We start from the raw sequence: 16,772 nt of genomic DNA on the forward strand, positions 1-16,772 counted from the left end.
GCTACTGCTGAGTTTAAACTACATGAAAAAAGACACACACAAAAAAAAGAATAAAAAAAATGAGCGTCAGATTAAGACTCCAACCCCGGTTTCACACTGAAAGCATCAGCGGCGCAGATCAGGAGCAGAGTGCCGCTGCTTCAAACAGAACCCATTATAGTCTATGGAGGGTTTCAAACCAGCAGTGACGTGGCAATTTCCAGGCGCTTTCCAGAAGCGGCACGCCGCACCACCCTGCTAAAGATCGGATCAGGTTCTATTTTTGCCTTGTGCCGCTTCTGGGATGCTTCATTTTCTGCAGTTAGGACTAGACAGGAAATCACACACTGTTTCAGTGTAAAATCACCGGTACATTTCAAAATAAAAGTACTGAAGCTATGCAGTTTCATATATATAAAGCTTATGTGTGACCCAACAGCTTAGTTATTGACACCATTGTTCCAGAAGTGCAGCAGTGTGTTTTTCATGGCTTTATTCCTGGCACTGGAGAGGAACAACATCATATATGACATCAAACAGCAATTTAAAACATGATTTCCTTCTTTTTGGTTTAATGGCAGATTGTATAAACAAACCGTGACCTGCAGTCTTGAGAGAACTTGTAATCTCATGAGTCCAGCAGCGAGGAAGCCGTGTTCTCCCGGTGTGAAAAGCACCGGTTTGAAGTTTGCGAGAAAACTGTTCTGCGCTGCTGATGCTTCCAGTGTGAAACCGGCGTAATCCAGATCAGAGCATAATGACCAAACTGTCAGTGGCAAACTGGCCTTCGGGAGCACCGGGACGTTTCTTGGCGGCCTGATGTTCCCCCAAATAGCTGCAAACATCACCTCCATCTTAAAGGAGATGGACTAAATAATAAAAAAGGGATCCATACTTCCACAAGGCACTCTGACTCTTGGCTTGTACATTGATTAGATGTTGGGTCACCACTATGGTCTTGAAGGGAATGTTTCCCTGGATTCTTGTGTGGTCTAGTGACACATAGAAAAATAACTTGTATTAGGTTTACCTCAAACTTCATCAGCCTCCTCAGCTTCTCCATCTGCATGTAATTGGCTGATTGGTTTGTGGTAAAGAACAATTGAAGATGAGCTTCTACTTGGGGGGGGGGGGGGGGGGGGGGGGGGATCTGTGTGCAACACTCTCCACCAGAGCAGCCCAGAGCCCTCGGAGACACACGTCTGTGTGGTTGTTGGACTCAAACGGCTCCAGTGTGTCTTTAAGTGCGCGTGTGTGTGGAGTTTTCCTGCGCCGGGTGATCGGATAGGAGGGGTTGGAGAGAGTGACGCTGGCTGCGCCTTGGTGCTGAGCGGAGCGCTCACCTGCAGATGAGAGAGCCGGGGAAAAACTCGGGTCAGAGCTGCAGCACAAGCACGGAGCGCGAGGAGGGACGTAACGCACCAGCCTCACCAAGTCTACAGGAGGACTTAAGGCAACCAGCGAGGGAGAATCCCGAACCGATCCGCTCTCTTCGGTTCCCGCCCAGGCAGCCCTGACTCGACTTGACTCGCTTATTTTTGCTCGCCACAATGAGAAGTGACTTCGCCGTGGTCCTGACAGCAGTCCTTCACACGTTCTGGGTGAGATTTGAGTCGTTTATTTTATAGCTCGTGGAGAGAAAAAAAAAAACGAGCTGGAAGAAAGTCACGCAGTCGGATAGAGTCGTTGCGGTGTTCTGCAGCACCAGCTCGGTGCTACACGTTATTTTCCTGCAAGTCCGTGACGCTAATTGGTTCCCTAATGGGTTTAGAGCAACAAATAAAAAGTAACACAACTTAAAGCCCACTAATCGGACGGGATCTTCTGGAAATTGCTCCAATATCCCACAATAGTGTAATTACGCACCATGATCTATGCAGCCGTTCTCTTTATCGCACCAATTTAGTCATCAGGTTTCATTTGGCTCCAGCTGACTTCATGTGGAAAATTAAAATACCGCTTCCAAAAGCAACATTCAGTAAAAAGTTAAACTTTGATGCTTTTTAGTTCTTAATTCAATCAATAAAACCTGAATGAAGTCTGCGCCGGGGTCTTTCCCCCGGTGCTTCTCCAAGTGGGAGCCTGTCGGCGCATCTTCCCCTGGGCTGCGCCTGCCTCCGCCGTAGTTTCTGTCTAGAGCACATTTTAGATCTCTGCGTTATTCTCTCCTAAATTACAGCTGCAAGGATCCTTTTCATTTCCATCATGCGCGTGCATATCTTTGCATGCATGCACACACGCGCGTGTGTCAGTGTTTGTGTGTGCACTGAGACAGTAGAGATCTGGAATGGGACAGATAGATTCATTTATCCGTAAAGGAGCATCAACATGTTGGGTCTAAAGTCGTCTGCACTGGTTAATAAAACACGCACACACGCACGCGCACACTAAGTCATTTGAACTCCCAAATATCCACAGCATGGAGGGAGAAACTGATGCTGCATTCATGCAGTTTTCTCTTGTGTGTGTGTGTGTGTGTGTGTGTGTGTGTGTGTGTGTGTGTGTGTGTGTGTGTGTGTGTGTGTGTGTGTGTGTGTGTGTGTGTGTGTGTCACTTAACCCTGAGCACAACACTTAAACTAATTCTATCCTGATTTCATTCAGGCGAGTTATTTTATCTCAAGCGTTGGACTGAGGGACGATTTAATCATCACCAGGAACATAAAGCACAAACTTGTTGAACATATTTCTGCTTACTGCTGTTTTATATGCTGCTTTGTTCCGAGGCACAACAAAAGAAATAAATAAAAAAAGAAAATCAATGGAATCTATGTTACATCTTTATTTATTTCTCCTCCTTCCAGGGGAATAATGCCGAGCATGCCTCCAAAGGTTCCTGTCGGCCCGGCTTCTCACAAAGCTTCTACTCCGTGCTGATTTCAAGGGATGTACTGCAAGGCCAGAGCATCGTTAAAGGTAAGGCCTGTAATTGGAAAGTCAGGAGGGCTTTTATTTTCCTACATTTCATCAAAAACGTTTTCTGATGAAGTCAACCACCTCCTCAGCAGAAGAGCCGCTGTCGGTGGCACGCTGTGCAGCTTTCACATCACTGAAGCAATGCTTTTGGTAAAAATGATGTAAAACAGAAAAGAGAAACTTGATTTACTGGTGAAAACATTTGAAACTGAGCATAATGAACATGTTACACTGGAGGAACTCATTGTTGGGACATCATTACGCTTCTTTGTTATTTTATTACACAACAATCATGTTTTAAAAACTTGTCCATTTTATTTCACTTATTTCTTCAGAAGCATTTATTATGCACATTTAAAATGTGTTTCTGTGGCTTTTTGGATCCTTGACTTCAAATCAGATTGTTAAACCTCATCCACCATGATGCTTTTCATTATTTTAGCACTTGCTGCATTCATTTTTACAGAATTTTACCAAGTTGCATGTGAATTGCTTCAAACGAATAGGTTTGAGGGCTCGATAGTGCAGGAAGTGAAATCAACATCCTGAGTCTAATCTGGCAACGCTCCTGCCAATGCGGGCTAATTGCAATTCTCTATTGATCCCAGTGTTTTCTTACTTGAGCTGTACTTTTATTTATTTTTTGCTGTGGGCAAACAATGACTCTTCTTTATTTTTGTCTTTTTCAGAGGGTTCTGCTATCTGCTATGCATTTCTTGCTTTCTTTAGCTGTGTGAGACTTGGCAGAGATGCAGCTGTCAACACTCTCTGCCCTGACTTTACCCAATTTAGATTTTAGGGTGCACAGTCCAGTTGAGTGTATTTTTTAGTCAGTCTTCCTTATCTTTTTTTATTTATCCTTACATGTGCTTTCTTGTTGTGACATCGGAGTGACGGAAGGTTTGTGTTGCACCCCGGCTGGGTGTGGGATTGGATGTGGGACATTGTGGCTTGCAGCGAGCTTGCTCTTAGCATGGTAGTGATGTCTTCAGCCCAGCAGGGGGTGTCAGCTCAATCACAAATAGTCACAGAATGAACCATCGCTGCTGCACAGGAGTCATTTATTCCAGAGAGCATTATTTATCTAGTTTGCTCTCCAGGAGATGAAATTGTTTCCACGTGAGCGCGCGCACACACACACACACACACACACACACACACACACACACACACACACACACACACACACACACACACACACACACACACACACAAACCTTTATAATGTTGCTTTCAGTTTTCTTTCAGCAGATACATTAGTGTGTGTTACGTAATGAGTAGTTTCGACATGAAAACACACATTTGTTCCTTTAAATTACAATTTACTTTTTATTTAGCCTGTGCTGCTTGGGAAAATGATCATGGGCCTGCTGCATGGTCATCTTTGTGTTGTAGAGCACAGCTGTCGTGTCCAGTACACACACACACACACACACACACACACACACACACACACACACACACACACACACACACACACACACACACACACACACACACACAGAGTGTGACTTACAGTGCTCCAGAGGCTGATTTATAGTTAAGAGGGGTGTCACTGAAGACAGGCAGGAAGCGGCTCTGCGAAGGCTTTAATAATAACATTGTTTAACCCAAAACCGTCAGATGAGGCAAGGAGTAATGACACCACCTCATGCACACACACTCACACACACATAGAAATATATTCATGTTAGCCACCAAGGGTAATAATGGAAAGGACAGAACTAGGACCTTGGCTGTGATGAGTAGAATGCCTGGGTCCAGACAGCAGGTCAGCAGGGAGGAGGAGGAGAAGGAGGAGGAGGCAACATTCACTTTTTATCATTTTCAGACACACCGATGTGCCAAATTTGCCTAAAACCCAAAAGAATGGCTTTGTTTTTTAAAACCACTGCAGCAAAAATAGCAATCAGGCTAAACCTTAATCTCACTACTGTGTAAGATTTGTGTGAAAGCATTTTTTTGTGTTTGTGTGTGAAACAGCTTTCATTTCCTCTTTCATTATGGTGTTTCATCTTTCACTCAAACATGACCTTTTCATTTTATCTTATTTTCAGTAGTGATTTACACGCTCAACTCCCTGATGAGTAATTTGAAGTTTCTCATAACTTTGTTTTTAATACTGTCTGAGTGAACAATGATGCTAATTTAGGTCCTTCTGAACAACTCATCTCTTTGTCACCAACTCAGGCCTTTGTTTAATTTGAGCAAGAGTAATATCTTAAAAAGATTTAAAATCTGCAGACTGCAATAGGGGTGCAGGCATGGAAATGTGTGAGTTATAAAGTAAAATGAAATTTCTGAAATGTGTCAACACTACAGATTATTAAAATGTTTGTAATCTATGGGTGTAATAACAGAGCAGCATGTTTGAGCAATGCGAGAAAAAGATATTAATCCTCAGTGCTTTAATTTAGAGGAATAGGATGTGACATTTGTTTAAGAGAGACGTAAATGTGGAGAACAGATCGTACACAGACAGAAGCCCAACAATAGCAACTATAGACCAGTTCTCTCAATCCCTAAATTATAAATAGAAATTACTCCAAAATGTGCATATTTGAAAAGTTGGCTCTCTTGAGTTTGGTTGAGTTTTTATTACATATTATTTCAGTTGACAGATTGGCAGTGAGCATCAGCTCACTACAGTAACCCAGAAGGACCAAAAAACTAACACTGGCTCGGGACTGGTCCTCATGGTTGTTCATGTGTAATCTTAGTTATACACAATACACCTTTAATATGTGTTCCATATTTCACAGCGTTTTTTTTTCTTTTATAAAAGCTGCACTGCGTAGCTTGCAGAAGGTGCTACAGAGAGCGCGCCATGTGGCTGTTAGAGGAACTGCAGGCAGCAAAATGAGTTCTCCTGTGAAGTTAAAACCTGTAGTTTTATTTATTTATTTTTTTCACTACCACCTTAAACTCAAGTAACAGAAAAAGCTGTGCCGTTTGGAAAGCATTGGAGGCTGGTAATAGTCGGCGAGTTAGTAGGGGAGAGCATTGGAGAACCGGGGGAATTTGGCGGGCGATTGCGGAAAGTTATCGCAGGGACAACGAGCCAAAATTGGATAGCCATTGGTAGGGATGGGTACCTTTGACATTTGAATCGATTCGGTACTAATTCCTGGTACCTAGGAATCGATACCGGTACTTAACTGTACCAATTTTCGATACTTTTGAGTGTTTAATATTTTAATTCTCTTTTATAATAAAATATATATTTTTCTCAATATATAACCATATTTGATAAATATCACGATTAATAACATACAACTGTTTGTATTTTAACATCGTCCTTGTAGTTTTATAAGCTGACAATTAAACTGAAGCAAACATCTTTACTGTGAACTAAATTTACGGTGTATCTTCATTCCTTTTGCCACCCTTTTTCATTTGACTTTTCCTACTGGGAAGTTAGAATTTCCGAGGAGAAAGCGAACGCACTATTAGCTGATAACATTGGTGGCAATGGAAGCTAACATACCAAGCTAACTTTATCTTAAACAGTTTAACTGCTGGAGCAGATTAAAACGATGATGCCTCACACTTAGATTGTTGTCGCTGGTTTCATCTTCACCCAATCACCCGTCGCATTTAGTAAAGTGAAGCCAAACTTTAGAGCGCGTCCATGTTCTTCTAGTCGGAAATTCGGAGTTCCGAGGAGAAAGCGAATGCACCATTATCTTAAACATTTTATTTACCTACCAGAGCAGATTAAGATGAGGATGTGTCATTTAGATTGTTGTCGCTGGTTTCATCATCACCCAGTTACCCATCACATTTAGTGAAGTGGACCAAAGCTTTAGCATGCGTTCTTTCTACCATGCTGCTCTGTTTACAACTCGCTTGCAGGGAACGATGACATAACGCTCTTGCGCATGCGCAGCTGTCTAGGCAAGTTCTCGTTATGAAGGGCGGGTACCGAAATGAGGCACCGTTTCAAATGACGTGAATCGGTGCTCAGTCGGTACTGTGGAATTCGGTCAGTACCTTAAAAAGTACCGAATTCGGTACCCATCGCTAGCCATTGGAGGTTTTCCAGCTCCCCACCCTGGTTTTCAAAACCTATCAATGTCCTAGAACTTAGTCCTAGTACCATGCATGACAGGCAGGAGTGCAGGCTGCCTGTGTTGCATGACTCTGGGCAAAACCAGGCGGACATGTCATGTCACAAATGTAGAGACCCAGGCTGAAATTATCAGCCTTTAAGGCTGCTTCTGAGGCCAAACTTGGCTGTAGAACAATGAGGACTAATAGCCTGGGATAAGCACACAAGAGCAGGAATGAATTGCTGGCAGGAGTCAGCTTCAAAGGTAAATTTCCAGCCACTAGCTTAGCTTACTGTTTCTACTGACTAATTGAAGGTGAACACGGCCCCCTCGTGAGAGTGTACACTTCAAGGCACACGCCTGACGTGGTTCCAGCCCAAAACCCTTACATTTTTTTAATTGGTACCTTTACATGCAATCACAGCAAAACGTACTAGATTCAGTTGTGTAGTAAGGAGATGAAAGAAACTGGACATAGATTTAAAAATCTATTTTATTTTAACAATATTACAAAATGTAGCTCAAGTCAGCCATAAGGACCAAGGATAAAGAAATAGAGTTTAAAAGGCAAATAGAAAACAGAGTTAGAAAAAAATCTAGGTGAAATTTGGTCAGTTAAAAATAAGTTTTTTCCCCTTTAATTATTAAACCAGGTCAACTTCTACAAAAGCCACAACCAACAAGAAAGGTGAGATGAAAGATTAAAAAAAAAAGAAAAATCAACATAAGATACAACAAAAAGGCCTAATTGAGCAGAGTAACCAACAACCAAACCAATAATTTACATTTCTGATTTTCTTACGTGTTGACTGTTGTACATCACAGCAAGGAGCTTGTAGGGCTGGGCAACAAATAATGTCCAACTCTTATCGAGATCATTTTTCCCATGTCAATGAATTTGATAATAAAAAACTGAGAAGATGTGTGCATGTTGGCAACGTTCATGTCCCTTTAAGAAGCTGTACCACCCATGTAAAAATGTGACTCCAGGTAATACACGTGACAGCCCCATCTAGTGGACAACTTGTGTTTCTGCACATACCTGTAGTTATCGCCCATTTATCTTTATCGAGGTGAAATCCTCAATATATCGTGATATTGATTTTAGGCCATATCGCCCAGCCCAAGGAGCTTGTAACATTCTTCTTTCCAATATCAGTTCTACGAGGTCCCAGGCTTTTGTTCATTACCGGTTGTTTCTTTGAGTCGCTGGTTCTGATGCTGCAGCCCAAACAGATGGCTGCAAAGAAAATTGCACTCTCCGTTACATACTTATAGACGATATTCATCATCTCTCTTACTAACACTGAAGGACCTGGGCTTCCTTAAAAATAAAAGCTGCTCTGTATGTTCTTGTAACGGCCTCTGTTGCATTTCCAGTTCAGTCTTTTTTATGTTTAATGCAGCTCTGTAATAGGTTTGGAAAGTGAGGCGCTTCATTCATGCTGTGTGCATTTGTGTTTCTATATTCACACATAAAAAAAAATATATATATATATATATATATATATATATATATATATATATATTCAACTCCTATCTTAAGGGTTTTCTGCATTGTCTAAAAGTGAAAGAGTGTATTAATCTGATAAGTTTTTAAGCATGCAAAACGTTTCCATACAGAGGTTGTTGTGGTTTAGGGCTAGGGTTAGGGATAGGGATAGGGTTGGACAGTAACTGACCCGTAGTGTGATGCTTCCTCTCATGTCAATTGTGTTAGGGTTACAATAGTCAGAAATTGTAACGAGTTGAAGCTGTGCTGTCTGTTTCCTTTGTTGGCAATGTTCAACCAGAGATTTTTGGGCTCGAGTCTTAATGTTTGTTATTATGTGGTCACTGAGTGAGGTGGGACTCAGTGAATGTGCTGCTGACATACCATATAGAGCATGACGAGGATGAAGGAGTTTATTTGGGGTGTGGGAATAGCCGAGAGAACCTTACTGGTTAACACTCTCGGATATTTTCCAAGTGTGTGGCAATTCATCCACATTCTGATCGGTCATGTAGAACTCAGTGGATTTTATCCCAGGTGAAGGCACCCTTAACACCTACCTGAGCAGTAAATCGGGTGGTTGTGTGGGTTGTCCAGTAATCAGAAGGTTGCAGGTTTGATCCTGGCTCTGACCAGAGAATGCTGCTGTTGTGTCCTTGCCTGCTGGTGGTGGTCAGAGGAACCGGTGGTGCCTGTGTCTGGCAGCCCTCGACTCCGTCAGTGCGTCCCAGGGCAGCTGTGGCTACATGTTAGCCCATCCTCACTAGCGTGTGATTATGTGTGTGCGAATAAGTGAATGACTGGTTGTGTTGTAAAGCGCCTTGGGGGGTTGTAGGATCCTAAGAAGGTGCTACAAATACAGGCCATTTACCTGCCACTCACCTTCTGAAAACTCAGCAGAGCATTAAGCGTTGATTTACACTTTCACACATTTCTTTGTTCATAAACAATCACATCTGTCGATCCTCTAAATCAGTTTATTTATTTTTATTTGAAAGATCTGATAAGGACTAGGGGATTTTATTTTTTATTTCATCCTGATACTTAAACCTTCAGAACTAAATCAGGGTGCACTCGCTTTTACGGTGATTGAACAAGTATTTATGTCACTGCCAATGTGCCTGACTTTTTTATTGCTTCATAGTAAATTTTTGACAGCCTGTTCAACACTCACAAACCAACCATTACACGTAGAGCTCCACTAGAGCCTATGGCACCTTAAGTGATGGCCGGAGGAGCATCTGCCATATTCAGTATTATGTGGTCTGAAGGCTACTAAAATTCATGCTCAATTTCAGTCATGCCAGCTGTTAAAATAATTTTGGATTTAGGCGCATTAAAGAGCTATCACAATATTTGGAGTGTATTCAACAGACTAAAAGAAGGAAAGTTGGGTGGTAGCCAGTGTCGCTCCCATAAACAGAGCTGGTGTGTGTAACCCCGTCCTACGTGTCCTTGTATTCTGTCGCTGATTCTGTGTGTGGTAATATAAACCAGAAGTGGTGGTTTTTGCTTAGTGAGACCACTCTGCTGACCTTGGACTTTTGTTTGGGTTACTAGTGGTTTTGAGTAGGCCACTATCCGTTAGTGTAGCTGTGGATCTGTTCAGCCCATTGTGTAAAAATGTAACATGAAGCTGAACAAACCTGCAAAATGCTGAAGCATAAAATGTTTATTTTTGTTAACATAACCATCATTAACTATTGCGTGTTTAATCTTGTGTGGTTTCAACGGCTCTGAAACTGTTGCACACTCCCTCTCACACTTGGATACATATGCGATTAATTTTTGATGCAAATTAGCAGAAATTCGCTGCACAGTCGTTGCAATTTAACACTATGCCCTGTCTTTTTGATTGTTTCTGTCTCTGTACTGCAACTCTATTCCTGTCACATTCACAGGGTTTTTGGTTTTAAGCCCATTTTCAGAAGAAGGAGAAAGGCATAAGGTTTTTTTTTTTTTTGTGTGTGTGCTAAATAAATCAGATCACACAGTGCTGTATTTTTCTCTAGTATAATAATTCCTAATTCTTTCCAGAGGACATCCAAAAGGCCCTGGGTTATGGGTCTCACTCGCCTTGGTTGGTGAAGTTTTCAAGTGAAGCTTTAGGTAATTTTTCAAAATCCAATAGCTGGGCTGGTACTTTGCTGTAGGCTTTGTATTTTGAACATCATTTTTCAACTAAAGGCATAAAAGTTAATATACAGTAAGTATCAATTTCACCCCAGTTTAATGCACAGATCTATTTTCATATGAAAAATGGCTTCCCATCAAAAACAGCCTAACAGGATTCTTTGCCTTGGGTTTTGATCATAGACCGAGGATGAAGGTAACATTTTCTGCTCTTTTTCGCTAAAAACCTGAGCTGTCACACACTCTTCAGCGGCTCAGAGTGGTGATGCTGATAATGTGGGCGCTGAAGTCTGCTGGAAGGAGTGACTCATGGGAACCTAAATAAAAGAAGCCATTTCTTTTCACATGCTCTGTAGGGATGGACAATACATCAGTTTTCTTTCTCTCCTCTCCCTCAAACTGAATTAGATTGTTTTTGATTTCCTGTTTACCTCTTGCCCCAAATCTCATGACATGTAGCCAGCAGTGTTTTTTGGGTCGATACCAGATAGGGCTCCTAATGGAGATTTGACATCACTAGAATAATGGAGCTTTGACATAGTTGGAAAGTGGAAGATTTCTGCAGATTTTTGCATCTGCCTAATTGCGTCTTTTCCAGCCATTGCAATATTGAGGGCTACTTTTTTGGGGTATGTGAGGATATTCCATCACGGACACATCTGTTTTTGCTGATTATTAATCACAGAAATGCATCAGGCAGACTTTAGTTGGATGTCTGGCCAGCTGGTGAAGACTCCACAGACATAGGGAGGTGCTGGTTTATGCCTTTCAGGCTAAAGGCCAATCTGACCTCAGGGATCCATAACATGTAACGTCATGCCTTATGTACTTAATGTATGTCTGCAATAGTTTAAATAGATTTCTGTAGATTTTCCAGGCAGGCTAGTATAGATGATTTATCCACATGGTTGAGAGTTTCTATACTGGTAAAGTTTACACATGAGTGGTTTATGGGATAAGTGCGACTACAGCTGCATAACGTTAGTCTTTAACCCTCTGGTGGCAGGAGTTGCAGATTTGCAACAGTTCAAACCTACCTACCTGGTTACTCCACACACGTATTTCATAAGCATTTTTAACTCAGAAGTACCTCTGAAGGACTTCGTTGTTCGTCCTTTTATCAAAACTTATTTTGAGCCTGAGAGGGTTAGTGGAATGTTTGATTCAGTTTCCATTTGTCTGGAAAGAAGGGACAAAGGGAAAAAAAGTAATGAAGGTAAAAGGTGAATAAAGGGGAAAATATGGGGAACTTCCTGCAGATTGAGTTACTCAGCTGTGTGTGAACTCCACGCTCTTGTCATCTGCTTGGTGCATTAAGAGACCTCCTGCCTCCATGTGATGAGCCTTCTGGGGGTCTACCAGACCAAGGTTATGGCCCTCCCCAAGACATTAAACCCTTTTAAATTCTTTGCTTGGACTCGTTCTCTTTAGTGCACAGATGGTCTGTGTAGGCTTTGATGGTTGTTAGATGGCAAGGGGGAACAATATTGGCACTCTTATACACTGTGTGTTTTACACACACAAATATATACTCACATTTAATCTGAGGTAAAGAAAATGCCTTTGCCATGTGTGTTGGTGATGTTAGATCAAAAAGAAACCTGTGTGGTAGGTGGGGATTACAGCCACAGGATGATCATGACTGACTGGTGATTCCTGTCCTTAGGGCACCTGGAAGACAAAGGGGTGGTGTAGAGGCTCTCAAAAACTCTGATGTATAAAATAAGAACAAACAGAATGATTATTAAGTCTAGGGAAGGCTGGAACCTTCTCATTGACTAGCGAGAACACTACATATGCCTATTCAGACCAGATAACAAGCCTTGTTGTGATTCTAGACAGTACCCTGTCCTACCATTGGCCTATCAGTGCAGTTACCTGTACAGCCTACTGTCACCTACTGCTTCCTTCACTCTAATCGCGCCACTGCCATCTCAATAAATAGTCGTGCCACTTTGGCTTGGACTACATTAATTCCATCGTCTTTGGTCTGCCACCAAAGTTTTTTCACAATTTTCAATTGGTTGAAAATTCTGCAGTTGGTATCCTTTCTACTAAAATACCCATTTCTAATCAGCCCCATTTTCTAATAGCTCCATTAGCTGCCGTTAAAGTTCTGGATCATTTACAAATGACTACTTCACACATTTAATGCCATTCCCAACCTTGGCCCCACATATCTTTCTCAGCTCCTACAAATATCTAAACCCTCATGTTCAGATCTTCAGCCTCTATTGACTTATACAACCTCCTTGCTTGACTTGTACCCACGGTGAGTCGAGCATTCAGTAGATCTGACCGTACCTGTGGAATTCTTTACCGGTAGAACTCAGGAACACCCGTCTCTCCACCAGCTAAACTTAAAACCCACACGTTTAAAACGGTGTCATCCAAATATTGTATTCCTTTTCCATTTTTATGTGATATATTATTATTTTCTTGTAGCTGTTTTAATTCCCTTTTTTACATAAATACCTTGATATTTTTAGAAAGGCACCTTAAAGAAAACTCGTCGTAAAGTGTAGATGAAAATTTAATATCATCAAATACATAGCTTCCTTTTTTTAAACCATATTGTGTACTGAATTTTAATAAAACAAACACAACAACATTGTGAGCACTAAAAACATTTTTTAATACTGCACCATTCCCTGAGGAGTTAAACTTTTAATGAGCGGAACAAGCAAATGCGGCTGCATAGTGGTGCAGTGGTTAGCGCTGTTGCCTTGCAGCAAGAAGGTCCTGGGTTAAAATCCCAAATCTTTCTGCATGGCGTTTGCATGTTCTCCCTGTGCATGCGTGGGTTCTCTCCGGGTGCTCCAACTTCCTCCCACAGTCCAAAAACATGACTGTTAGGTCCATTGATCTCTCTAAATTGTCCTTAGGTGTGAGTGTGCTTGGTTGTTTGTCCTGTGTGTCTATGTGTTGCCCTGCAGTAGACTGGCAATGTGTCTTGGATGTACCCCACCTGCATGCCCGGAGACAGCCGGAGATGGGCACCAAACACCCCCCCCCCCCCCCCCCCGACACCCTGCAAGGATGAGCGGGTAAAGAAAATGGATGGATGGACAAGCAAATGCAGTGTCCATAATCACCTATATAGTCAAACTAGAGAAACTACAGGATTAGCTGCTGTTGCTGCTGCTGCTGATGATGATGATGCATGGACTCAAACTGATACAGTTTCTGCTTACTTTGTCATGGCATTTCATATTTTCCAGAGTTCTGTAAAGACAGACTGCTAGGAGAAACTGCTACCGATGCCTTGGACATCTCGTTTAAGGATGGGCTTGACAAATACATTTGGCTGTAGCTTGTAATTGAAAGACAAATGGGGAAAAAAGGCTAAACAAACACAGAAATAGATTTGTGTTCCATTTGTTTTTCACGTTTGGTTCCAGACGGGAAGCAACCAAAGAAAAAGCTTTGAAATAATAAGTAAGGCTAAACAATTAAAATTGAGACAGACAAACATACAAGCTCTTCGGCCCGTTTGATTGTAAAGGATTTGATAAAACAGGAAAGAAAATACTTAATAAACCAACTGACTCTTAACTCGACCATAACTGCGGTGTGCTTTGGCCTTGGAAGAGACACTGATATTCTTGTCCTCACATGGTTTCTGTTGCAGTTCAATCACAACCTAGTTGATTCAGTTACAAATTAACCCAGCGTGAAAACATCAAATAACATGATAATTCAGCTGTCACAGCTACTCCAGTTTTTATTTTCTTAGAGTGCTGTGATAAAGACAAGCACACGAGAGGAAAGTGAAACCATTTTGAAACCAAGTCCTTATTTATCATTCTGTTTCAGATTTGTATTTCTATTACTTTTCCAGCACTGAGCAAATTAAAAATGCATGAGTCGGCTTTGGATAATTGTCTTCTGCTCAAAAACTCTTTTACTGGACTTTCTTATAGCAAAACATAATTAAAGAGACATAGTCCAAATCTCATTTACAGCCATTGTCATGAAAGCACCTCATAACTGGTATGAAAAATTAATGAAATATGCTTCAGTGTTCTCACCTCTAACCCAGCCCTCCATTATCTTTCCACTTTACGTAGTTTCCTGAGACTGAGATCAGATCATTATATTTAATTAATGAAACTTCTGTCCATTTCTCCCACTTTTCTAATCAACAGTGGTGTGTGATTCATCTGTGGGCAGGAAAAATTTAAATACGTTACAGCCTCATATGCAATTCCCTTTGCCTGAAGCTCCCTTGTCTTGTTTCAAGGGAGGATGAAATGGAGAATGGAAGTCCTCTGAAGACATGGCCATGTGGTAATCAGTGACTGTGTCCTGAACTCCACATGAATGTTCAGCATTTAGTTCAGCACAAAATCATCTCTGTGCAGGAAAGCTGAGAGGAAAAGGGCAAAAAAGGACTGAGGAGTTGGGGGTCAGCAAACACAGGGATGAGTCCCATGATGTCTGGGCTTGGGCTTTTCAGCATTCTAGAAGCTAATAAGCAGCTAACTAAAATGGTCTTCCAAAGAGAGCTGGATTTTACAAACAGTGTCAGTTGATTTGTGTCACGATCGATGTTTTTGATAACGTTTCAAACTGGTGACTTCCACCTTCACAACAGCTTGATAGTAAGATGGTAAATGGTGGTGGGGCAGGGGCGGATTTAGGACCGAAGACGATCCGGGGCTTAACACACACACACACACACACACACACACACACACACACACACACACACACACACACACACACACACACACACACACACACACACACACACACACACACACACACATATGACACGCACTAGTCAACATCATATATATTTGTCTTGTACCACATAATTTTTAATCTGAAGCTACATATTAAGCATATTCAGGGCAGAGTATTGTTCCTGTTAGTGTTTAGTGTGAGATGATAGTAAATATTCCCTTTCTTTCTCCAACAACTTTACCTGATAGTCAGCTAACTTTAGGCAAACCAGCAGCACAACAAATATTTTCAAATAAGACTCACAAACCTGAGTCAACACCAGTCTCATCAAAGCTGGGGTTCTGTCACCGTACTTTTGGGCTAAAAAAAACGTCCTTATGTCCATCTTCACACATGCGTTTCAGGCAGAGATTGCAGAAGAAGCTGGCTGCTGAAGGGCTTCTTCTTCAGTGGTGGAGGCTCAGGCAGGCTGTATACAAACTACTGCCAGCTGCTCCCCTCTGTTGGACTTTGGTACTGCATGTTACTTCCACGTTTTAGATCCGGGGCTTTCCTTAAAACATTCGGGGCTTGAGCCCAAGTAGTCGGGCCTAACCCCGCCCCTGGGGTGGGGTATTCAGTATCCATCCATCCATCCATTCATTTTTCACCACCTATCCGGTGTTGGGTTGCGAGGACAGCAGCCTAAGCAGAGAGGCCCTCTCTCCATTCACTTGGGTCAGGTTTAGGGGAATCCTAAAAAACACTCTCCAGCGTGTTCTGGGTCATCCTTTAGGGGTCCTCCTCAACTGGCCTCTCTTGATGTGGAGGAGCAGTGGGTCTGCTCCGAGCCCCCCCGGGATGACTGAGCTCCTCACCCTATCTCAAAGAAAGAGCCCAGACACCCTGTGAAGAAAACTCATTTTGGCCGCTTGTATCTGCAATCTCGTTCTTTTGGTCACTACTCAAAGCCCGTGACCATAAGTGAGGGTTGAACTTGGATAAGCCAGCAAATCGAGAGCTTTGCCTTCCAGCTCAGCTCTCTCGTTACCATGCCAGATCGATACAACGCCCGCGTCACTGCAGACGCAGCGCCAATCCACTTTCCTTTCCCTTGTTTGCAAACCAGACCTCGACACACTCACCTGGAGACGGCATCCTACCCTTTCCCAATAAGATAAAAAATCCAAATAGTGACCAGATAATTATCTGAGGATAATAATTAAGTCAAGGCAGTCTAATCAGACTAATCATCCTAAAAGAGAAGGCGCAAAGACAATGGCTGGGGTCTTACAGGGTTGAGACTAGGGGACAAATTGTGAAGGCATTCATTAGTACATTCCCTAAAGCAAATTTTACCATTTATCTTTTAGAAAAGTTATTGGAACAGTCTCACCAACCCATTTCAGACAGGAAAATGTAGATGTTTACTTCTATTTACTTACATAGGCATACATGCCACGTGTTATTTTGTTTTGATACTGGGACTATGTTGCTTGATTATTTATTCACATCTGCATAGTATTGATGTTT

General features: G+C 42.0%; 1 protein-coding gene across 1 annotated transcript in view; it reads left to right on the forward strand.

The window, feature by feature from the left end:
* Positions 1–1,138: 1,138 nt before the first annotated feature.
* LOC107391180 (cadherin-4) overlaps positions 1,139–16,772 on the forward strand; it is a 345,981-nt gene continuing 330,347 nt past the window's right edge. The window contains exons 1-2 of the mRNA XM_054746084.2: positions 1,139–1,580; positions 2,783–2,894. Coding sequence (XP_054602059.2) covers positions 1,530–1,580; positions 2,783–2,894 — 163 coding nt within the window. The 5' untranslated portion in view covers positions 1,139–1,529. The remainder of the gene's footprint in view (positions 1,581–2,782; positions 2,895–16,772) is intronic.

The sequence above is a fragment of the Nothobranchius furzeri genome, chromosome 15, assembly GCF_043380555.1.
Source record: "Nothobranchius furzeri strain GRZ-AD chromosome 15, NfurGRZ-RIMD1, whole genome shotgun sequence".
NCBI lineage: Eukaryota > Metazoa > Chordata > Actinopteri > Cyprinodontiformes > Nothobranchiidae > Nothobranchius > Nothobranchius furzeri.